This window comes from Pyxicephalus adspersus, chromosome 3 (assembly GCF_032062135.1).
Source record: "Pyxicephalus adspersus chromosome 3, UCB_Pads_2.0, whole genome shotgun sequence".
NCBI classification, from domain to species: Eukaryota; Metazoa; Chordata; class Amphibia; order Anura; family Pyxicephalidae; genus Pyxicephalus; species Pyxicephalus adspersus.
Genome location: NC_092860.1, coordinates 53,737,796 through 53,763,806, shown reverse-complemented (window position 1 = coordinate 53,763,806; position 26,011 = coordinate 53,737,796). Strand labels below are relative to the sequence as shown.

The following is a 26,011-nucleotide window of genomic DNA, read 5'->3' as shown; positions in this document are numbered from 1 at the left end:
TGGCAGAGTAATGTAATACTCTTCTATGTCAGTGGGTGGCAGTAGGTAGCTTAATTGCGTGTTTATTCTTAAACTGCGTGCACGTGCAAGAATGACCGTCCTGGTGGATCTGATTGGGCGACGATTGTTCGCAATCTATTGTGTGTACGGTCGTTCAGTGATCGTGGATAGTTCTGCAGTACACTTTCTCCTTTACATGTCACTTCCTACATCTTTTAAACGATTTTATCTAGCGTGTGTACATTATAGGTGGATTATTTTGAACGATCGTATTGTTACAGCATGTACAATATGTATGTTTTCTAACGACAATTATTGCTCGTGTGTACCTAGCTTTAGAGTCTAGAATTAGCTACGAAGTGTCATTTTGTAACATTTTTGATTTGTGGTGTGCCGCAGGATTTTTTCAATAAATAAAATGTGCTGTGGCTCAAAAAAGGTTGAAAAAACGACATTACTTTACAGGTGCAGACTGGGCTGGGGGCTCAAAGGTTAAATGACGCTGGCTGTCATTTATCTTCGAATACTGAGGACATCTTGTGGTAGAAAAGAGGTACAACTAGAAGAAACGAGAACAAATAACTTGGACCAATCTACTGCATGTTCTTCTCATGTGTTCTTGTTTCTTCTTATTGAGATTAATTGTTTTTTCAATAAATTTCAAGTTTGGCGCGTGACTTGGTCTAAGTTTTTAATTTCAGCCCTCTGTGTATTCGAGTTTGACACCCCTGCTCTAGAGGATGGGAATTAGCCTGCTTAGTGTGACCAGGCTATTTCACATCCAGTACAAGGACTTTTTGCCCCCTAGTGGTCAGGTCCGGTATAAGGATAGAAAATAGCAGGCTCACATGGGAAGGCTAATTCCTATCCAGTACAAGGACCTCATTATTCCTTAGAGGTCAGGTCCAGTATTTGGATAGGAAAGAGCCCACTCATCTATATCAAGGGTAAATAACAATCAGTACAAGGACCTTATGATGCTCACTAGTGTTAGGTCCAGTATAGGAAAGGGCCCCCACTCACATATATCATAGGTAATTCCCATCCAGTACTTAGTGTTTGTACTGGATGTGAATTAGCTGTACAGTACGGCTGCTTGGATTGGGCAAGAGTGTTCCCACCGCCCGGCTTAGGGGGGGGGGGGGGGGGCAAGTGAAGAATGGTAGGGTGTGATAACAGCTGGACTGTAAAACAGCAGGGTCAGGCACAGAGCTACAAGGGGTTGCATCCTCACACCCGCAATTGCTAGGCAATAGCCCCTGCCCCCACTGACATTTATTGGTGTGTGTGTGTTTTTTTTGGATGCCATTGAAGGCCCTTTCACAACAGTGTCAACTATGAATGGGCTACTTAACACATCTTGAAGGAGCATGTGCCACCAGGCAGCACACTGTACATGTTGCATTGCACAGCACATCATTCCCTAAAGTGCATTAGGGTGCCATTCTAAATGAATTGCACTGAATGTTTTTTACTGGGTTACTACAATGCAGCAGTTTCATTATGCCATAAAGAAACCTTTACCAGGAAATCAAAAATGGGTGTTATCACCAATTTCTTCAAAAAGAATGATTGCCTGGTGTCACTGCTGAGCCAGAATCTGAAAGCTTTTTGATTTATTTGCCTACTATAACACCTATATACACCACACAAGGTTTCTGACTTTTCTTAGACTTTTCTAGCTGCATAGTCTTGAACTCGGAGCCCTCCACGTAAGTAGAGTTTTCACAGGGAGGTCAGAAAGGGCTGCCTTTTGGCAGTGTATTTTTCCCACTACATGTGTACATAATGGGCTACACAATGCTGTTCATCTAAAATAGTACTTTATTATGTGTAAAAATGCACAATATGAAAATATCTTTACTAAAAGAGAATAAAATACCGATCTGCTTTGTGGAACAATAGCTTTAAACGCTAAACATTCTTGGTGATACTTGGAGGAAACAAAATCAGAATCCCAATACTGTCCAATTATAGCTGTAAAATGAAATTATAAATATATATATATATATATATATATATATATATATATACACATACATACATATATACACACACACACATCTATAATTCAATATAACCATAGTACATACAGTACTTGCTCATAGAATGTAGGTATATATTAGTCTGAAATGACAAGCACTGGATGCCATCACAGTGCCATGGAAAGTGCCACCGAGTTGCCTAACCCAACTCATGTTCGTAGCAAATAACAAGCAGACAAGCAAACAAAACCTTCTAATCTATATTAAAAAACATTAAAATGACATTGGTTAGCTACATACAGAGCTGATTACCTTGGTAAACGCATCCAAAACGGTCACGTAATGACTAAAGTTTACCATACAAAAGAAAATGTCACTGTATGATCAGCTTTAGATAAAACTACATAGGTGGACCTACCAAAAATTTTTGGATAAAGAGGGGATTGTGTGGATTGACTGTAACATGTATGTCAGTAGTTAGGTCAGTTTTGGGATGGGCAACCACACTGGTTGCATTTGTCCTGTGCTTACAACACCGCAACCTCATGGAACATTATAAAACTGATTCAATTGACTTGAATATGGAATGCATTGCAACCCAGTTGCAAATCATTCTATGGGAGCTAGTACAAGTGGTTGTATGGTAAACCCCAGTGAGAAGCGACATGTTGCTTCTAAGATACCACTTGGCATAGCCTGCAAATCTATTTGTACACACATGACATTTTAACAACTCCCACTGCTTCTGGTATGCATGCATTCACCTTCGGTTAGGTCCATAAATATTTGGACAGAGACAACTTTTTTCTAATTCTGGTTCTGTACATTACCACAATTATTTTAAATGAAACAACTTAGATGCAGTTAAACTACAGAATTTCAGCTTTAATTCAGTGGGTTGAACAAAAAGATTGCATATAAATGTGAGGAACTAAAGCCTTTTGTGAACACAATCACTTCATTTCAGGGGCTCAAAAGTAATTGGACAAATTAAAAAGCTGAAAATAAAATGTTCATTTCTAATACTTAGTTGAACACCCTTTGCTGGCAATAACAGCCTGTAGTCTTGAACTCATGGACATCACAAGATGCTGGGTTTCCTCCTTTTTAATGCTCTGCCAGGCCCTTACTGCAGCGGCTTTCAGTTGCTGTTTGTTTGTGGGCCTTTCTGTCCGAAGTTTAGTCTTCAACAAGTGAAATGCATGCTCAATTGGGTTCAGATCAGGTGAATGACTTGGCCATTCAAGAATATTCCACTTCTTTGCTTTAACCTCCCTAGTGGTAATCCCGAGTGTGACTCGGGGTGGCTTTTACATGCAAAAAGCGGTAACCCCGAGTCACACTCAGGGTAACTTTAAGAGCCCCCCTTACCTTTGCCCCGCGCTCCAGTGGCGATCCGATGGTCCTGCTGTGAAGCCGGGATGCTGGTCCGTCGGGGGGCATGGCCGGGCAGGAAATTTAAAAGCAGATTACTGAGTAATCTGCTTTTAAATACCACCCGGGTCCCGGCCACGCCGCTGCTCGCATCAGCAGTGAAATGCAAAGCACAATGTAGGACTTCTGAATTGTGCTTCACATCTCACTGCAGATGTGAGCAGCAATAGCAGATTCCGGGGGTGGTCACCTCCCGGAATTTGCTATTGCTGCTGACATCTGCAGTGAAATTTAAAGCACAATGCAGAAGTCCTACATTGTGCTTTGCATTTCACTGCTGATGCCAGCAGCTCCAGCCTCTGTGAGAGACAGACAGGAAATCCCCACTCACATCACCCCAGAGGATGAGTCATCTTCTGGGTGATGTATTGGGGGGTGTGTCTGGGAGGGAAATTTAAAAGCAGATTACAATGTAATCTGCTTTTAAATGGTTTTTACAGTGCAAAAACACCACACATGAAATAAAAATAAAAGTACATTTTTAATTTTATATTTTATTTTAAGATTACATTGTTGTCTATTTCATTATTTTTTAAAATATTATTTAAAATTATGTATTATATTATAATTTAGGATTATAATAAATAAATATAATTATCATACCCAGGAGTTAATCCTAAGAATAACAGGACCAAAATATAAACAAAAATTTCTATGCAAAAAAAATAGGATCACTTTTTGCATCAAAAAACTGACAGCGTTCTAATTCTAGGGGGGTTAATAAACTCCTGGGTTGCTTTGGCTGTATGTTTTGGGTCATTGTCCATCTGTATTATGAAACACCTCCCAATCAATGTGACTGCATTTAGCTGGATTTGAGCAGACAGTATGTCTCTGAATACCTCAGAATTCATTTGGCTGCTTCTGTCCTGTGTCACATCATGGATAAACACTAGTGTCCCAGTGCCACTGGCAGCCATGCACGCCCAAGCCATCACACTGCCTCCGCCATGTTTTACAGATGATGTGGTATGCTTTGGATCATGAGCTGTTCCACACTTTCTTCATACTTTTCTCTTGCCATCATTCTGGTAAAGGTTGATCTTGGTTTCATCCGTCCAAAGAATGTTTTTCCAGAACTGTGCTGGCTTTTTTAGCTGTTTTTGAGCAAAGTCCAATCTAGCCTTTCTATTCTTGAGGCTTATGAGTGGCTTGCACCTTGCAGTGCACCCTCTGTATTTACTTTCATGCAGTCTTCTCTTTATGGTAGACTTGGATATCGATACGCCTACTTCCTGGAGAGCGTTGTTCACTTGGTTGGCTGTTGTGAAGGGGTTTCTCTTCACCATGGAAATGATTCTGTGATCATCCACCACTGTTGTCTTCCATGGACGTCCAGGTCTTTTGGCGTTGCGGAATTCATCAGTGCTTTGTTTCTTTCTCATGATGTACCAAACTGTAGATTTTGCCACTCCTATTATTGTAGCAATTTCTCGGATGGGTTTTTTCCATTTTTGCAGCTTAAAGATGGCTTGTTTCACCTGCATGGAGAGCTCCTTTGACCACATGTTGTCTGTTCACAGTAAAAATGTTCCATATACAAGCACACACGCCCCCCCCCCCCTCAAATCAACTCCAGGCCTTTTATCTGCTTAATTGATGACATAATGAAGGAATTGCCCACACGAGCCCATGAAATAGCCTTTGAGTGAATTGTCCAATTACTTTTGAGCCCCTGAAATGAAGTGATTGTGTAAAAAAAAAAGCTTTAGTTCCTCACATTTCATGCAATCTTTTTGTTCAACCCACTGAATTAAAGCTGAAAGTCTGCAGTTCAACTGCATCTGAGTTGTTTTATTTAAAATTAATTGTGGTAATGTAGTTGTCTTTGTCCAAATATTTATGGACCTAACTGTATGTCATTGATTTACCTCTCCTCTGAACTAGGCTTTCAAGCTTGTATGATTAGGCAGGTCACCATTGCAGAAAGGGATCTTCACCCTGCCACCTGAGCCTATTTCCCATGGCCTTGTATTTGTGTGGGGTTATGCGGGGCTTACTTAGAATCTGGAATCCACTTAAAGCAGACCCCTTAGTGGTGCTGGCTATGTCAATTTGCATCAATGAAAAATTAAACATTTATTATCTGTATAGAAGAGGCCACATTGTTTATGGCAAATTGCCATGCCATCCACTCCTGCCCTTCTCCACCCACATCCCTCCCTCACTGCTCATCCCCCGCTTCTAATAAGTTATTCAGTGTGTTGTCATCTGTGATTGGTTTATGTCATAGGTACAGATCAGGTCCACCACCACAAAAATCCAGCATTGTCATTCCCTTTGCGGAGTGCGTTTTCCCCACCGCATCTGTGGAGCGTGTTGCTTCCTGATCCGCGCTCAACCCCCCCCCCCCCCCACGTTCTGTGGAGTGCAACAATAGGAGTGCACCCCATCACCAGTCTCTCCCCCTCCTGTACCCCCATATTACTCTGCAATACCATCAGTATACCATCAGTATACAAAACACCTGTCCTCACTTTTCCCCATCCTTCCATATCCCCCGCAATAATACCTGTCACCCCATCACCTGTCTGACACTTCCTACCTCCCATTTTATTCTGCATTAATATCAATGCATTCCAATCACCTAACATTCTCTGAACCCCCATCACCTGTCTCCCTTTAATCCCCCTACATAACTACCAGTGCGCCCTACAATGACATGACACCCCATGACATGACAATGGGGTATGACACCCCAGAATTACCCTGACGGTTTAAAATCTCGGAATCACACAGAAACATTGTTTTTTGCTGTTTGCGGTCCTGGGATTCAAGTTTGACCCGTGAAGTCACGCCCACTTCCTGTTCCCTGCACAACGTCACTTCCAGGTCCTTGTACTGGATGGGAACTGGTAGCTAACATTGTCATAGTAATGCGACGTAGAGCGCTGTGCTGTTTTGCGACACTTCCGGCTTTAGTGTACGAGTGGCGGTGATTTGGAGTGTGAGTTCGGGCTCGGTGTAGGCCGCACTCCTCGCAATGGAGGTTCCACTCCCCCCCGAGGGTAAGCGGCAGCAATTCATTGCTCTGTACTGCTGCATGCTTGCGGCCTGGCTTTGTTCGCTCATATAAAGAGCGCCATGCTGATAGTGATGTTATATATATGTGCACAGTGAGCTGGAGTGTAGAGCAAATATCAGATATGTGTGTGTATGAATATGTATATATATATATATATATATATATATATGTATAGTGTGTGTCAGGTTTATTTGGTATGTTTATAAAATCAGTTATAGTTATCACTCCTGTTTTATATATAGATTATTTATATAGCGCCGACATATTATGCAGCGCTGTACAAAGTCCATAGTCTATATTGTCAACCCTCCCCCATGGTTGCTGCTCTCACCAGTAATAGTAGGGGAGCCACACATGGGGCCCACTCTCATCTTACCTATAGTGTCTTTTCAGACTTTTTTCCTTGCCCATTAGTTTGGTCACAGTGATTTTACTTTTCAAATGTTCCCCATGACTGCCCAGTGGTCTCCTGTGGGCTTAAGGCTCAATGTAGGTTTTCTTTGGATGAATCCCCCATGAGTATTCTGGAGTGTGCAGGATAGGGATTTCCTACTGCCAGCATTCCTTAAAGTGGAAGTAAACCCAAAAGTCTATCCGTCTGGAGGTTTCTTACATCAGGTGCCAAATCGTCATGGTATCTGTCTATGCCGACATCTTCTCCTCTCCCATGTTCGTCTTCCTATGTCACCTGATCTTGCACTGTGCGGTCACGAGATCGGGTGATGTAGATTGGGGAAAAAACTTCCCGATCTCTCTGTGCATGCATGAAATCTGCAATTTGTTTTGTTTCCTATCGATGAAAGGGTTCCTTCTTGGGCATGCGCAAAAGGAGCACCCAAGAGTGTCCTGGGATGCGTGACGTAGGTATACCAGGAGGCTTTGCGCTCCCATTCATTCTCTATTGCTTAGGCGATGGAGAATTAAGGGAGTGGTGTTAAAAAAAAAAATTTTTACTTTAAATAAATGGAATGTCTACCCTTTTATGTAAAATGAAAATTCTGAGTTTAGGTCCACTTTAAATAACAAATACTGTGACCCTACCAGTAACATGTCATATCACAGCAAAATGGAATTCCCATTGCAGTTCACCCAAAGACCATGATTGTGATGCCTTATTTTATTCAGGATTCTGTTTCATATAGGTCTATGATAAATACATGAAAGGTAATCTCCCTAAGGCAACGTCACACAGGATTACCGCTGGTGAATTGTCAGGGTAAAGATTGGTAGGAGACCTATCTCTGTTCTCTGGAATAGCTTCCTCTATTACAAAGTCAAAAACCTCACTGCCCCATTGCCAATTATTGAGATATTGTAGGGTTTGGGGCCCACAGGAGTCCATTTTCACAGAGGGTAGTAGAAGGCTCTCCCACGTGATATGAAGATGTATCGCAAGTGATAAAGTCATCCACGTGGCATCTAAATAGGAATAAAGGATGCTGCAACTCACAAAACTCCTTTTGTCACCATAGACAGTAACCTTGACTAATCATGGCAGCATTATGTAGATTATAAACATAATATTGCATGCTGGGTTGTATGATTGAGTACTTAGATCTTAGAAAATCAAAGAATTATTGCAATATATTTACACATTAAGTATGAGTGTGAAAATGTTAAAACTGAAGTTCTTAGAGTGCTATGTAAATAAAAAGAGGCAGTAAAAAAATAATAATAGAGGAGCTGGTGAAGAAACAATAAAAAGTATGAAAGGGAATACATTGCCAAGGTTGCAAAGAACCAGAATACTGTGAGTATCTTTTGCATTTTCTAGAAATTACTGTTTCCAATCTGAATTGGAAAGGATGATTTTTTTGTGTTAGAGATGTATTAGGTATACCTTCACTCATAATTATTTGGAAAGGATATTTGTTGGGGACAGTATGTACTTTATTATAACTTTTATCGTTACCAACTGATCAGCATCCATGTGTCAGCACAGTGAGGGCTCTAAACCCATTAACCACCTGGGCGTTACACTGATGTCTAGATTTCTGTTCCAAAAGCATTACACTGTTTTTCATGAATTTTTTTTTTTTTAAATTGTAGGTCTGTAACTTACAGAAATATGTCCGAACAGGGTTCTAGTAGATATCATGAATATAAAAAATGTTTGAAACACACAATCATGTAAAAAAAAAAAAAAAAAAATTACTTTTAATAAAATTAAGTAAAAGACACAAAAATCAGCTTAAACAAGAATACATAAATAAATGAAAAATACTGAAAATGCGATAATTCGGTATACTGTATAGTAATATATTTTTCTAAAACACCTCCCTAGTGTCCGTCACATACCTATAGACAAAACCACATAAATATATTTTCTAATATTTTGTATTGGATTGGATGCAGGACTTTCAATCCAATACAAAATGAGAACAAAATTCAAACTCTCATTTTGTATTGGATTGAATACAAACTCCTGTATCCAATCCAATACAAAATGAGAGTTTGAATTTACCAATTACATACTTTGTATTTATTTTGTATTGGATTGGATACAGGAGTTTGTATTCAATCCAATACAAAATGTGTTTGAATGAGTTTCAATTTGAATTTCCCGCACGCGCGGCGACGTCATCGCCGAGGGACACGCACACGCTACGGACGCGGAAGAAGCCGGCCGGCTTCTTCTCGGAGAAGGCACCTGCCGCTGGAACACGACGATGGATGATCACAGCGGGACCAGGGAAGAAGCCGGCCATCTTCTTCACCGCCAGCCGGCTTCTAACCTGGTCCCGCTGGTTCTCGGAGAAGGCACCCGACGCTGGAAGACGACGCTGGAACACGAACAGGACGCTGGATGATAACAGCGGGACCAGGTAAGTGATGATTTTAATACAGAGGGAAAAGTTCGGGGTTATCGATAATTGTATTGTCGATAACCCCGAACTTTTATTGTAAAATAACTTTTTTTTAGCCCGAACCAAGGTCGGGCTTATCGGTTGGGTGGTTAAACAAGAAATCAGATTTCTTTAGGTTATTGGACACAGCCCATCAGCTATAATACAGTTAGGTCCATCAATATTTGGACAGAAACAACTTTTTTCTAATTTTGGTTCTGTACATTACCACAATTAATTTTAAATGAAACAAACTCAGATGCAGTTGAACTGCAGACTTTCATCTTAAATTCAGTGGTTTGAACAACCCACTAAGTGGTAACTCCACTTTAAGGATTAGATAAAATAAACACACACATAAAGCACGTTTTTGTATGTCATTTGCACCAGATTGTGATGACTTTTTGTTTTACTTTTTTTTTTTTTAACAGACCAGGAGCTTCGGAACGTTATTGACAAACTAGCACAATTTGTGGCTAGAAATGGACCCGAATTTGAAAACATGACAATGGAGAAGCAGAAAGAAAACCCCAAGTTCTCATTCCTGTTTGGGGGCGAATTCTACAACTACTACAAGTACAAACTTGCCATGGAGCAACAGCAATGTATGTGAAACTTCAGAACCCTAATGTTTTATTTCCATCATCTACCTGAGAGTAATCTTTTTAAACAGATATAAAACGTTGTACTATACTTGGGTGACTGTGTGCATTTATAAAGTGTTTTAGAAGGATAATAAAGAATAGCTGTCCCTTAGAAACCTGAAAAGGCGGACAATCTGTTGAATCAACAATATGCTAGTTCTTCCATGTTCCTCGTTTTGAATGATAATAAAAATAAAATTATTATTATTAAACAGGATTTATAAAGTGCCAACATATTACGCAGCCTTTCACTTGCCTGCAGCTATTGGATGCTACAGGAAGACCAAGTAATTTTATGGGGCCAGTCACCCCATTTGCAAGACCTTAGAAGTGCCACGTTTAGTTTCTAACCGGATCACAAACTGACACTGTGCAATCTGCAGTAAAAGTTTAAATGTAACGGCAGTTTTGTTTTTTGAATATAGTTACTTATGTGCCCGGTGAGAGAAATACATGTGCAGCCACAGATATTGGGTTACCCTGTTGTAGTCATTTACCTAAAACAAATATACAGACTGTAAGGGCATATGTCTCAATCTGCATACTGGTAATTTATTATTGACCTAGCATTTAGAAAATGGCATAGCAGCCAGATAACTAGCATTTGTAGGATGGCAGCAGTGACAACACTTGTATGATAGATTTATTTTTTATAACCAGATATTTCTGGTTGTGGTATTGAAAAATACTACAGTATATATTAGATTTTTCATGTATTGTCATGTAATTAGATTGTGTTACAAATGGTTTAATTTAGGTTTTATTGTATAAATAGAATGCAGTTCCAAAATACAACTGTATTGGTATTCATTGATTATCCTAAAATGTAGGTAATTTTCAAAACTTTCAAATATACATGTATTATAAAAAACATGTTTATTTAAGGACAACTATGATGTACATGGTTACTTGATTTCATTGTGGACTTGTGCCTTAACCTTGTAGAGTTACTTTAATGCTGCAGAAGTGCATGTGCCTTTTCATTCATCCATGTGACCTGTGTTTTTTTTATGAAATAGTGTTGCTTTTTTGATAAATTTTAAGGTATTTGAAAAATTATTGGATTTATCTAGACATATGTAGAGATTACACACAATTTTGGCAACTAAGTGTTGTAGAATTCACCTACAGGTAGTCCCCGAGTTACATGCACGGTAGGGACTGTGGGTTTGTTCCTAAGTTAAATTTGTATACAAGTTAGAACAGGTACATTATTTTAATAAATGCAATTAGGACAGATTTGTGTCTAAACATATTATTAGGCAGCGTGGTGTCACTGTGAGCTAATCGCAAACAAATAAAAAGCAAAAAAAGCTTTGTGGAGCCTAGACATTCATTACCTTCTGGAGCAAGCTGTGCTTTGATATTCAAAAAGAAACTACTGCTGAGTTTGTCTTGATCATTAAAAGAGTTACAAGATGTTGCAAAAGAACTCAATCTCAGCTGTGTTTAGCAATTTTTTTTTTTTTTTTGCAAGTCATGCAGACTGCCCCTCCCCACTTCAAGCCTCCATCCTGCACACAAGGGAGCAGGGAAGCCCCGTTCGTATCTAGGAGTTGTTCGTATGTCAAATGTCCTTAACCTGGGGACTACCTGTATAAGATTCCCTAAGATACACAGCCAGTAGAAGTTGTTAGTGAGATTTTAGAAGCTTTCCATCAATTTTTATTTACCAGACCTTTTATGATTTATCTTATTTATTTTTAGTCAAGACATTTACAATTTCGGTGTTCATTGATTAAAAACACTACATTCTAGTTTTAGTTTTATTTTTGATCAGTTTCCACCATTGTGGACTAGGAGGAATCAATCTACGTCTAACACAGTGCAGCTCAACCTTGTAACATTTTGTCTGTTTGTTTTTTTTTTTTTTGTTTTTTTTTTGTGATCCAGTGATTTGCAAGCAAGCCCAGGATATAGAACCCAAGGCTCAGATCGCTACAATTCCTCCTCCAGCTTTGCCACTGCCCCCTACTTTGGTTCCACCTCCTCAAGGAGCGCCTTCTATAGAAGACCTTATTCAACAAAGTCAGTGGAATTTACAGCAGCAAGAACAGCAGCTGCTGAACATAAGACAGGTATCATTATAGCTTTTTTTCCCCCTTATAACTGGTTTGTCACTGTATATTAAACCTTGAAGATTTATAACATAACACTAATAGTATGCACATTTGAGGCCACTGAACATTTTCTTTGTCAAAGGAGCAAATCTCGGCTGCAGTAGCACATGCCGTTGAACAACAGATGCAGAAACTGCGTGAAGAAACTCATCTGGACATGACGGAGTTTGATAACTTGCTTCAGCCCATCATTGACACTTGTACCAAGGATGCAATTTCGGTATGTTTTTGTTTTAATTACTTATTGGGGATCACCACTGACCTCCAAGCTAACTGTTTTTTTTCTAGATTTAGAATTAGTCCTTGCACAAAAAGATGGAGAACATCTGTCTTATCAGTTCTATCTTTTCTAATGTAATATATTCATTGTTAAAGAAGGTTATAAATATGGGGTGTTGGAAATAGTTTCTTCATCTCATCTTTTAAACCAAGATACTATATTTTGTGGCCATGTGTGTCTTTCCCCCACTATTCATTGCAGTGACTCTCAAGAGGAACAAAACAATAGTGTTGATTATTTGGTAGGTGAACTAGAGCATGTGTAAATAATACAGATCTTCTAATTGATATCCACAGGCAGGCAAGAACTGGATGTTTAGCAATGCTAAATCTCCTCAGCATTGTGAGCTAATGGCTAGTCACCTGCGCAATCATATCACGGCTGAAGGAGCACACTTTGAATTGCGTCTACATTTGATTTACTTGACTAATGATGTACTTCATCACTGGTAAGTACTGTATGGGTCTTTACTCTTATAGGGTACATCACAGACGTTTAAATTGTTTAAACATTTACTTACATGTTAACATATTCCAATATCATTCATTATTTAAGCAGTGTAATTTGGCTTTACTTATGGCACTGGCTGTGGGAAGCTCTTTTTGATTTGTTAAAGTAACCCTGTCTTGAAACTAGTTATGCATAGAAGGCGCCTGCAAAGATCTGCCTGCTGCTTAAGCACCCATGGACCACAAAAGTCACAAGGCTCTATTATGCAACTGACTTTTGCATAAAAAGTTGAGCTGCAGCCTGCTTTCTTCTTTTTGTACCTCCAATTTGGTTTTGGTTGGCTTCATTGATTAGTGGATACTGGTTAGGCCTTGGCTTGTTTTGCTGAATTGGGTATTTAAATACTAGAGATCCTAGGCTTTGGTGTTCCCAGGGTGCAGATGAGCAGCAGGCTGAGGAAAATCTGTGCAAAAGCTTCTTGAGTTATTTTTGTGCACCCAATGGTCATGCTGTAATTTCTATTTCTGCTTATTTGCCTTCTATTCTTTGGGCCCATAGAAATTAACTGGTGATAACACTGTGCTTTGTAGGTAGGCATAATCCACAGCTGTATCATTTGTTGTGCATACCATTAAAAACCTAATGTGTTTTTGTTCGGACTTGACCCAACACTGTAAAAGTACAATGCTAAAACAGTTGCAGTTCTAATTAGGTATATGCTGATTTTTGCTATATTACACCAGTTATATTCTTGTTCAGCAAGTAGAATCCTAAACTGTGACTGTAAACAGTAACTGACATGGTTTTTGAATTGGAAATAAATTCTTTCTATAGTTTTTATTTGTTTTATAACATTTCCCCAATGATTGTTGGGAGAAATTGGATTTTTTTATTCAGAATGACCTGCACTTATATTGCATGATGCAAAAAGACCTATACTTTTTCCTGGTTCTCCATTCAACCACTGGATGTAAAAGTTATTTCCTTGTAAACTAGGGGTCACTGAAACAATAGTTCTCTTTACCCGGAAATCCAGATATTTCCTTTTGCTGTCTGAATGAATTGGCAGAGGGATGAGTTAAAGAAAAGTGTATGCTGATGGAGAATAGCAGGGAGGGATTTAGGCAAACCTGCTGCTTTATTCTGAATAGGTAACTACATTACATGTGTTGTATTTATTGTATATTTTTTATGCTCACAGTCAGAGAAAGCAAGCACGAGACCTTCTGGCAGCTCTTCAGAAAGTAGTGGTTCCTATTTACTGTACCAGTTTCCTAGCAGTGGAAGAGGACAAGCAGCAGAAGATTGCACGTGTAAGTATTTCAGTACCCAAGCGGTCACATGGAGCCTGCTTGTTTACTACTCCCTTGCTATGCTTTAGTTGTAAGATATGAAAGGTACACTGACAGAGCCTCTGGCTGGGTAATCAATGTATCAGAACACACTTCCTTGTTAAGACATCTTTCATGTTACCACTCGAACATGTATGCAAAGGCAACTTCATAAAAGATTTTAGCTTTGATTTATAGTGAACCAGTCAGGAATAATTATTTTCATGAATATGAATTCTTCAGTAATGTTTCAGCCTTGCATCCCAGGAAAGAATGAGCGGTAAGTAAGTTTCTTTTAAAGGAAATGGTTATACTGAGCTCTGACAGAAAAAGTAAATAAAAAATGTTCCAGAAAAGAGGGTACACTTAACAAAATAGTTCCCTTTAGTATCACTCCCTTTCAGCATGTTTTGCTTTATTTTTCCCTAAAAGTTCCTTACCAACTGGAAAGTGAGGCTCATGTAGGGTCAATGATAACTTCTAATAGATTCTGAATCCTGCAAAAAAATGTCACCTTTAACTTTTAATTGTTCAGAGGTGGGCATAGCCATTTTTTTCTGTGCCTGTAGTGTTTGCTTAGAGCTATGTTCACTCTTCTTCCAACAAAGAAATACTGAACTCCAACCCAAACCTTTTGGTTTTAGAGGGATTGGAGAAGCTTATTACTTTTTGCTGCCTTTCAGCTTCATTTAGGAGATATCCTCTCTATTTGGGCCTGATTTATTAAAGCTTTCCAAGGCTGGAGAAGATACCCTTTCATCAGTGAACCTGGGTGATCCAACAAACCTGAATTGGATTTCTTAAACGCCATTTGCTATTTGTTAGCAAATGTTTTCAATCCTGAAATGTTTATGTGACATAAATGTGAGAGAAGTCTCCCTACTTCCAGTGTATATAATTTTGTCAGTTAGGCATTATAAACAAAATCAGGTATAGCTCAAAGCTGGTATAGGTAATCTTTTCATTTTATCTTACTGATGCATACTCACAATATTATTGGTCATATGACTTATTTTTTTTTTTTTTTTTTTAATCTACAGCTCCTCCAGCTTTGGGAGAAGAATGGATATTTTGATGAAGCCACAATCCAGCAATTGCAGAGTCCTGCTCTTGGCCTGGGACAGTATCAGGTAATTTTTTATCCATAAAATGATATAAACATAAAATGATAAAAAATTATAAGTAGTTGGTAACCTTGATGTGATTGTAAAAAAAAAAAAAGAGAAAAAAAAACTCTCTTTCTAACGGTGTCAAAAATACTTAATTTTACTATGGTAATTCAAAATGCTTGCAAAGTGGTTAAAGGATCTGTTGTTTTAAGTTGTTTTGTATGCAGAAAAGTATTTGGCACAGTCTGTTTTCCAGGCAACGTTCTATCGGCAAGTGAACTGCTGTCCTTGTGTGGGTTTCTGCTGGGTTGCTTTACACCGTTCAGCAAGCTCTCCTTCCTTAACAGTTCATCCCAATAGGTGATATCATATAAAAATCTTAGGCAAAAGATGGAGCTGTAGAACAGGATTCTGTCTTTATAGAGAAATGAGTCACATAATAGGCAGCCAAAAGTGTTTATGCTGGAAGTCTTTGTATTTTCTGTTTTTAGAAGATATATTTTTAATTATGTAAAGGCCAGTAAAAATGGTTTCCTGTTGCTGCCATATATTTGTCAAGGATACAAGGTCATTATTGCATCTTTCTGTCTTAGGCTGCGTTACTTACTGATTACTCCAGTGTGGTGCAGCCAGTCCTCGTGGCATTCCAGCAACAGATCCAAACCCTGAAAACACAGCATGAAGAGTTTGTGGCTAGCCTAAAACAGCAACAACAGCAGCAGCAACAGCAGATACAGATTCCAGTTATGGAGCAAATGCCAGAGCCTCCTGCACCTGCTTCTGCACCTGCACCCGCTCAAGTTCCTCCACCAGGTACAGAACTCTTGCTTTTTTAATTGTTTTTTCTATCTAGATGTGTTTTGTGATATAAATTGCGCTCAATGCTTCTTTCTAAAATGTTATTATTTTTACTACAGAGGAAGTGAAACCTGCACTACCTATTCCCAATCCAGGAGAATTTGAGCCACCTCCTGGAACTGTACCAGATCCTGCCACGGCTGCAGCTAGAGGTCCAGCTCCACATGAACAGATGCCTTCTAATAAGCCACCTTGGTTTGACCAACCCCAGCCTATGACTCCCTGGGGACAGCAGCAGGTACATAGATGCTTTTCAGCTTCATTTGAATAATATATTGTGCATCTTTAATTTATATATATATATATATATAAACAATATTCTTTGTATAATTTACTAAGTGGTGTGTGTTATGTTTGTTCCATTTTTGTGCATTTTTTTGGATTTTTTCCAAAACAAGGACTATTCTTTGTAAACTGCTCACTAATAATTTTCCTTATGTTTTTCTTTTTTTTTTTTTTTTTTAAGCCCTGTGAACAACCCCCCTTCCCTCATCACCAGGCACCTCCACCACACTGTCCTCCATGGAATAACAGCCATGAAGGTATGTGGAGTGATCGGGATCCTAACTGGAACAATGAGCCGGAACCAGCATGGAACAACCAGAGGGAACCTCCGTGGAATAACCAGTTTGAAGCTCCCTGGAGTAATCAGCATGATCAACCTCCATGGGCTGGCTCTCAGAGAGACCCTCATTTTCGTATGCAGCGTCCTCCACATTTTCGAGGACCTTTTCCTCCTCATCAGCAGCATCCACCTCAGTTCAACCAACCACCCCACCCTCACAACTTCAATCGATTTCCTCCACGGTTTATGCAGGATGATTTTCCTCCACGCCACCCATTTGAGCGACCACCTTTCCCTCACCGTTTTGATTATCCCCAAGGAGACTTTCCTTCAGGTAGATATTAACAAAGCTATTCTAATTGTGTTACATTTGTCATCCGTGAGCTAGTCCTGCAGTCCATGATGGTGCAGTCTATAGAGAAACATCTGAGCTACTAAAAAAAAAAACTGTGCAAAAAGAGCAGATAACATCTTTTAAGCATACCTAAACTCAGAAATTTCACTTAACATAAAAGGGTAGACAACCCTTTTTTAAGTAAATATTCTGTTTGTTTCGGTTTAAAAAAAAAAAAAAAAAAAAAAAAAAGGGTACCCCCTAATGAGAATGAATGGGAGTGCAAAGCCTCCCGGCATACCTACATCGGGCATGCGCAGAAGGAGCCTTTTGGTGAAAAGAGAAAAACTTGCCTCTCACGCATGGGCAGTGCAATCGGCATGTTTTTTTTTTTTTTTCAACCTACATCGCCTGATCTAGCGCCTGGGTCAGGTGACGTAGGAAGGAGACGGATATCGGGACGACGCAGGGCCCGATGGAAGATACCTCCAGACTGATGGACTGTACTGCTGGATTGAAGGTAAGTGGATTTTTTTCTTTTAGGCAGTTTTCAATTTAGTTCCTTATTAAAATGTAGTAAGCTTTAGTCATTTCAGTAAGATAATTCAATTTTAATTATTGATTAGTTACAGTGGCCATTGTCATAGTGCGTGCATATATTGTGCATTGTTCTGAAATGGCGTCTAATAATGTAGTATTTTAACGACAAAAAAAAAATTACAGATGGGATTTTTGCTACATGTATCATTTGTGTGCTATCTCTGAAAGCCTTTTTGCAACCCAGTTTAAGTTACAGAAATATATATGCGATGAGATAAGGATTGAAGAACCATTCAATTTTCATTTCATCATTTTATCTCCACTTTCTTGTTACATCAGTTATGTATGGGTTCCAAATATGACTGTAATGTTCAGTAGACACCAGAACTATATTTGTTCCTGTACTCTGTGTTCAGCAGAAGTAACTGAACTTTTCTGATAGGACCCCTCCTCTACTTTCTTTTGCAAGTGTTTACACAAATGAAGAGTATACATGTTGTATGATTTAACTAATACAGCATTGTCCATTTTGTATATTTAAAATGCCAGTCCACCTTAAAGCGAGGATATAGTTCTCGTAGGGCCTAGTGGACTTAAGTCTAATTTATATGCAGAATATGGGTGAATTGTAAATTAGTCTTGTTTGTAAAGTCTTGAACATCCTGTTATTTTCTTTATATTAGATATAGGACCACCACACCATCACCAGGGCCATAGAATGCCACATCCTGGCATGAATGAACATCCTCCATGGGGTGGTCCCCAACACCAAGATTTTGGCCCCCCACCCCATGGGTTTAATGGCCAGCCACCTCATATGCGTAGGCAAGGACCTCCTCATGTCAACCATGACGACCCTAGTCTTGTTCCAAATGTTCCCTACTTTGACCTTCCTGCAGGACTTATGGCACCATTGGTTAAGGTAAGTACTCTTTGCTGTGGTATGCTCACAGATTTAGCTTTTCATTGTTCAGAACATTTAGTAGTAGGAAATAGGTGGCTTGGGTGCTTTTGGAGTGAATTTGTCAGCAAGCACAACACCTGTCTTACAAGCTTCCGATGGAAGCTGCACTCTCCAGGTTTTGGATTGTGTCTTCTTTCTGTTCTGTTCTGTCCACAGTGATGCAGAAAAGGATCAGCCTAACTGTCTCTCAACAACCATGCAGAGAATTGCTATCGCTTCCTTCTTGCCCTAAGGACCACTTCTCTACCTGAGAAATTTCTGTATCACCTAACTACCTCTGTACCATGATTGAGGCAATGCTGGTTTTAGCATTTTTGTGCTGAACTTCACTGTAGAGTGTATATACTCTAGTGTCAGCCACCACAGTACAGGAACCATAGCTAGTGAGGTGAACATTTGCACATACTCCTTTTGGGTCAGTGATTCGGACAGCATTAAAGGCAATAGATCAGAACATCAAGAAGACAAAAAGTACTTTTTACAACCATACTAATATCTGTTTAGGTCCACTTTAACCAGCTATCTTTAAAATCAGTTTAAATTAATTTAGTTTTTATTTAGAATTAACTGGTTGTGTTCTGGAAATTCAGACGTTTCTTACCTGAACTACAGTTCTCATTTAGTACATTGTTTTTGTATGCAAGTACGAGTAAGAAATATGTTAGAAAATGTTACTGTATATGTATTTATATTCGAATACAATCCTGTAAAACTGACTTACTACTGAATCACGGGGAACATTTCAATTTTAATCTCTTCAGTGTGCCTATTTTCTCATTATGTAATAGCTTAATTACTAATATGCTTTTTACCTTACATAGGATGGCATTACTAAGTGTATCTTTTTTTTTTTTTTTCTTCCCTTTTCTTACATTATGTAGCTGGAAGACCACGAGTACAAACCTCTGGACCCTAAAGATATCCGCCTCCCTCCTCCAATGCCACCTAGTGAAAGGCTTTTGGCTGCTGTTGAGGCTTTTTACAGCCCTCCATCACATGACAGACCCAGAAACAGGTCAGTTTCCATTCTTGATTGCTTGCTTGGGGCGAAACATTTACAAATATTCTTGTATTCGTAGGTTATCAAGTTAAAAATTCAGCTGATATATTTTTATACACTTTTACAGTTTATGTAAACTGTACTGTGTTTTCATACTGTTTAATAACAAACTGAGGATTGGGTTTATCCCGTTATCTGAAATTATATCACCTTGATGTTATTGTATTCATTTTATCTGAATTTGTCTTGCTTTCCCCTGTACAGCGAAGGATGGGAGCAGAACGGCCTTTATGAATTTTTCAGAGCAAAGATGAGGGCTCGTCGACGAAAAGGCCAAGATAAGAGAAGCAGGTGAGGAGCAAAGGCGTTTTCTATCTTTCAATGGACCTGGGAAAAACCCTGACTGTTGGAAAAAAAGATTTTCTGATATTTACACATTAACAATGTTTTGTAATATGAAAGAATTAAAAACTTACTGATTGTTGTGTTGAGCTGTACTTAGCTACAAACACGCAGCTCAGTGTACTTGGGTAAACAAACAGGCAGGTAGGCTGTTTATAGAAGGCATATATTTTGTCTCTTCTACAATAATATTCTGGCCTGTCTGCAGTTTTGGAACGCAGTCTTCCGCTTGCGTTTTGTAATAAAGGCTTTATGTCATATTTGATAGTGGAAACCTTTATTTTAGGATTTTGTTGGATCTGTATTTCATTACATTTTCCAGCTATTAATTGCTTTTTTGGAATTTTTGTTATCTTCAGTAGGACGTCGAGGTCTAAAAGCAGATCAAAAAGTCGGGGGCGGTCGTCTTCACGTTCACGCTCCAGATCTTCGAAGTCTTCTCGCTCATATTCTGGGTCTCGATCACGATCTCGTTCAAGATCCAGGTCATATTCTCACTCAAGGTCCAGGTACAATATCCTATTTTCTATATTTTGTAGTTCTGCTGGGGTCCCCCCCCCCAAGTTTCTTTTTGTGCCTATCAGCTGTGTTAACAGTTTTGTATCCATTTTGAAAGATATGTAAACTTGCATAATGGCCAGTCTCTAGACTGAACTGTATTCAGAATATTATGCTGCATACTTAGTAAAAAATTAGCCTACAATAGGCATTTTTTAAGTACAAGGACTGAATTAATTTGCAGATTGGAGGTGTTTAGAGGCACAGTAAAGTTTGTTTGTGGAAAAAAAATGCCCCTGATGTCCCTTTGCTTGTTAATATTTATAAAGACATTTGTGCTTAATTTATTGTCTTGGTGGTAATTAGTGGACTTTTGTTTTTTGCTATCTCATCCTCAAATAGTGCCATTTGGTCTGTGATTTTTTTTTTTTTTAATCTTCAACCAGCTGAGGAAACACTTTAAAACTTCTGTTTTGATTGTGCTTTTTCGATTAGGAGCAGAAGCAGGTCAAGGTCATCTCGCAGTCAGTCAAGGTCAAGATCAAGATCAAAATCCTACTCACCTGGAAGACAGCGCAGATCTAGGTCCCGCAGTGCTACTCCTCCGTAAGTGAATAATCATTCTGGTTACATAAGTACCTTCTTGATAGAAACTTTTTTTTGGACCCTTCCATTTTCATCAGTCAGATTTTGTTCCAGCTATAAAGGGACATTTATTTAAATTGTGCATTTTATAGCTGGAGAACAATAATTTGACTTATGTCTTAATGTTTTTGGAAATCGCATTGCCCACCAGCTACCAGTGATTTTGGTTTATTGTGTACATTTTACATAATCGTGGACACAGTCATCTGTTTGGCTTTAGCTCAGTATCTTTGATTGTGTATGTGAACAAAATAATTATTTAGTTTGCATGAAATAAGTAAATGTTGCAAACAAATTATTCTATAGTGTTTCCTTCTATTATTTTTGGTAGGTCTTCTTCTGGTTTGGGTTCTGCATCAGGAGGAACTCCAACAAGTATCCGTCTTGGTGAGGAGAACAAGGGGCATCAAATGCTAGTAAAAATGGGTAAGTGTTCTTTATGCGCTTTGTCTTTTACCTATGCTGTCATGACAAAAAAGTGCCAACTCACAGCAGAACATAGGGCAGTATGAGAATTCAAATGTGTAGACAGAAGTTTCCTTTTAAAAGAATATTACTGAAGTCAAGCAACGTAACCTCAACTTTTCTTCTACAAATGTTGGCTAAAGCAAACGGGTTCATTATAATGGCGATGTAGTCAACCGCACATACTTGACTTCTCACTCCCACTTCGTTCACTAGGCCTGAAAGAAAGCACTCCCCTCTGTCCCATGTGGGGCCACTCCAGTGCCTTCATTTTTTACATTGTGTAAGGGAAGGGATTTAGGTTTTAGAGGACTAATTCTTTTATTGTTTCCGGCGGCCAAACAAACCAGGGAACAAAGGTAATTTAAAAAGTGCAGCTGTTGGGACTGACATTAAAGTGAACCCATTTTTCTCCTGTATGGCAAATACACAAGTTCTATTAAAAGTTGTAAAGCCGAAAAAATGGTATTTCTTAATTATCCACTGAGGGACATAGCTTTCATTAAGCAAGCTAGTGTTATACATCCCAACCTATACAAGTAAAACTAAAAAATTATACACACACTATGCAGTTAAAATCATGTAATTTATTATGGTAACTTATACAAAAAAACTATCTACTGTTTGCTGTTTTTTAGGGTGGAGTGGAGCTGGGGGTCTTGGTGCTAATGAGCAAGGAATTCAAGACCCAATTAAAGGCGGAGATGTCCGTGACAAGTGGGACCAATACAAAGGAGTCGGAGTATCTCTAGATGACCCCTATGAAAACTATCGTAGGAACAAAAGCTACTCTTTCATCGCTCGAATGAAAGCCAGAGATGAAAGTAAGTTCTAAAATCATTGGGACATTTTTTTGTGTTCTTTTTTTAGTCTTTAACCACCTAAGCGTTACACTGAGGTCTAGATTTCTGTACCAAAAGTGATCCACTGTTTTTCATGAAATTTTTTTTTAAATTGTAGACCTGTAACTTACAGAAATATGTCCGAACAGGGGTTCTAGTAGATAATATGAATATAAAAAATGTTTGAAACACACAATCATGTAAAAAAAAAAAAAAATTACTTTTAATAAAATTAAAGGAAAAACACAAAAATCAGCAATGTAAACAAATCATAAATACTGAAAAAGCAGTAACTCTGTATATTGTAAAGTACTATATTATTCTAAAACACCTCCCTAGTGTGGCAATTTTTAAAACTTTGATTCTGTATTTATTGGAGTTTGTTTTGAATTATTTTGTATTTGATTGGATACGGGAGTTTGTATCCAATCCAATACAAAATAAGAATTTGAATTTCCAAGTTATTTACTTTTATTTTATTTTTTTTTATTTTCTTGTATTGGATTGGATGCTGGAGTTTGTATCCAATCCAATACAAAATGACAGTTTGAATTTACCAATTATATACTTTGTATTTATTTGAATCATTTTGTATTGGATTCAATACAGGAGTTTGTATTGAATCCAATACAAAATGAATGAATGAGTTTCAGTTTGAATTTCCCGCACACGCGCCGACGTCATCACGCACGCAGGGAGGAGCCGTCCAGTTTTTTTTTTTCTCCACCGGACGGCTTCTCCCTGCAGAGATCATCCGGCGCTGGAACGAGGAGGACGTGGGACGATCAGCGGGTCCAGGTAAGATGCCGGCCGGCATCTTGTGTTCCACCAGCCGGCATCTTGTGATCCGCTGGCCCGGCGGATCACAGGATGCCTTTAACTTCTGTTTGTGATGCTGATAGAGCCTGGCAGACGTACATGAAATGTTGGATAGGAGCAGAGCTCTAAGTTGATTTTCAGGTTAACCAAGCTAACCTTTTCATAAAAAATCTTGCTCTAGGCTTAAAAGAGATACAACAAAAAATCAATCCAGAACCATTCTAGCTTTCCAGAAATAGTGTAGTTCTGTTTAAATAGGTTTGGAATAATGTGCTTGGGGTACTGTTCCTTTTAGAGCACAGACCCAGGATAAGGTAATACAGAACTGTAGAGTGGAAGACGGTTTGGTAAATGGGCTTTGCTAGGTTGCTATGACTTTGTTGGGCTGGGTTATAAGTGCATAAGGGGTGTGCATGTTGCTCTATTTGCACATTCCAAAAATGTTTTTTTTTTCTTTCAAGAACAGGTAAGTGGTGAAGGCTACATAACATACATTCATCTTGTTCACTGGCATACATAATTTTTTGCATTCAGCATTAGGGGAAAGGTTGTAGTAGTGGTTTTGTGATTGTTATTAGTGTACACTGGTGGTGTTAAGGTTTTCATGATGATATCCAAAAGATAGGGATACAAGGATTCCTATTATCAGTTTTGGGGGGAAACTGGGTTCATATATGGAATGGTATTTGTAAAACCCATAAACATTTTTCTGAGGTGATGTGGACATATAACAATTACTGTACCTCAAATGTGACCATAAAATAGGGACAAGATGAACCTTGCCTATTATACAGACCAATCCCATTTCCAGCTTTTTATGCATTTGCCCTGTACTATATTTTAATTGAGCTTTTTGCTTTTTAAGTTTTTATTTCAGTGTTTTTTCCTAGTAAGCATATTTCTGCAGATTAAACTTTTAGGTTAAATGAAATTATTTAAAAAATAAAGGGGTGTGTTGGCACATTACTTGCAATATTGTTATTATTGAGGATCACAGGTTCCCCAATCCTGATCAGTGGAAAATGGTAAAACTGGTAACCAGTCTTTTATATTGAACATGGCTTTATCTGTAGTGTAATTGTCATTCTATAGTCCTTTTTTGCCCTTATTTTGTATGCCATGATTTTTGCACATATTTTGGTGAGCTGAATCCTGGCCTGGTTAAATGAACTGGACCTGTTTTTTTTTTATTGCAGATTTCAAAGCAGGAGGACCCTTTCCACCAGGCTCAGGTCCACCAGGAAACAGTGAGTGTGTTCTGCTTTTTTATTTGTTATAAAAAAAGATAAATGCAGCCGCTAAGACATCATTATGTAACCAAGCATGACACCAGTTTCAAAAGAAGAATTTCAAAAGCAATGTGATATATAGGTGTAGATGGCTCAACAATATATATTGCTTGATTCACAGGCTTTTTGTGTCTGGGGTCATATTGGGGACCTATACATCCCATTTTCTTACTTCTATATAATTTTTAACCTTGGCCAAATTAGAGTTTTTTTCTTTTGTATTTGGGCTATATTAGAACTTGTTTTTCTAGAATCTCTATAACATTTTAAATCTGAGATATGGTTTACTGGTGTCTCATTTAGTGTATTTGCATTTTTTACTGATGACTTTTACACAGAATAACGTTTCAGACATTCAGTTTCTGTATCAAAAATGTGTACAGAAGAATTTTTATGTTTAATCTAACACTATTCATTATTAACAAGTATATATTGATTTTATGCATGCTGGACTTGAATTTACTTATTCTGTTTTATGTGAATTCACCTTGTTTTTGTTGTGTTACAAAATATACAATTTCTGTGTGTTTAATACTTACATCTGACATATCCCTTCTTTTCCTGTAGTGAAGCGGGAGTGTCCGGAACCACCAGCACAGGAATGACCCAATATGAGATAGTCTGTCATCCTAACTAGAAGCCGCAGTTATTGTAGATACTTAATGTAATGAGATGTCAGCATAAGAATAACTTAATCCAGGATGAAGTTTGTCGTCAGTTCCTGTAGATGCTCAGACTTTATTTATAGACTTGCCATATATTTTTATCACTTATTTTGTAAAGAATTTCTCTTGGTGGTCTTTTAAAATGTTACCATCTTAATGGCTTTTTTTTTTTTGTTTAAATACAGAGAATATGTCTCTGAAATCTTACAGACCTGTTTTAACACAAAATAAAAGAAAAAGTTGTCTGTGGGCAGCCTTACAAATGTTCAGTTTGTCACAAAAAAATGTAAATTCACATACAGATGTTCCCCGGTATTATTAGGACTGTTCAGCTCACCAGCAATCTCCCTGCCTATTATTTTTTGGAGGACTTTATGTAAAATTACTTTTTAAAATGATGTAATATAAGTACTGAATGCAAATTCCTAAACTGACTGTACTGAATTTTCACCGAACAAAGTGTTTACTGTATGTTGCTACATTTTGAGCTTTTGTTTTTGCAAGTTAGGTTGTAACAAAGTATTTTACTCCCTGCTGACTTTGGGTTACACTGTAACTGTGTATCATGTAAGTGAAAACCTTTGACTATGAATTTTGTTTGTATGTGAACAGAACTCCACTTACAAAAAATTTTGTAAAATAAACTTGTGAAACAGTGATATGTCCTTGTTTTTTCTTTCTGAATAAAAAAATAGCACATTGGCGCATCCCAAACTGAATAGGAATTGTCAGCATAAATATTAGACAATGAGACTAAGGACAGATGATAGTCCTCTCTGTGAATAAACAAGCTGCAGCAGGGGACTCTTCTTTTAATGAGCTTTGTAATACTTGCAGTGATACAGCAGCTGACAGGAGCCACTTCAGATAAACCTAACAAATGTGTTGGTGCAATAAAAAA

The 26,011-nt window shown here is 38.3% G+C and overlaps 1 protein-coding gene across 2 annotated transcripts; it reads left to right on the top strand.

Annotated features, from left to right (window-relative positions):
• The first annotated feature begins 6,290 nt into the window (after positions 1 to 6,290).
• On the top strand, positions 6,291 to 25,767 carry CHERP (calcium homeostasis endoplasmic reticulum protein). 2 transcript variants are annotated; one of them, XM_072404651.1, is made up of 19 exons: positions 6,291 to 6,427; positions 9,722 to 9,895; positions 11,828 to 12,012; positions 12,137 to 12,274; positions 12,631 to 12,782; positions 13,986 to 14,097; positions 15,156 to 15,245; positions 15,818 to 16,037; positions 16,142 to 16,320; positions 16,549 to 16,981; positions 18,205 to 18,443; positions 19,367 to 19,500; positions 19,750 to 19,836; positions 20,250 to 20,396; positions 20,881 to 20,991; positions 21,362 to 21,456; positions 22,134 to 22,319; positions 24,353 to 24,403; positions 25,013 to 25,767. In XM_072404651.1, the coding sequence occupies exons 1-19, from the start codon at positions 6,403 to 6,405 to the stop codon at positions 25,048 to 25,050; spliced, it is 2,796 nt and encodes a 931-aa protein (XP_072260752.1). In that variant the 5' UTR covers positions 6,291 to 6,402; the 3' UTR covers positions 25,051 to 25,767. The 2 variants fall into 2 exon arrangements, with proteins under 2 accessions (XP_072260752.1, XP_072260751.1); XM_072404650.1 differs by having other exon boundaries at positions 20,247 to 20,396.
• Positions 25,768 to 26,011: the final 244 nt, after the last annotated feature.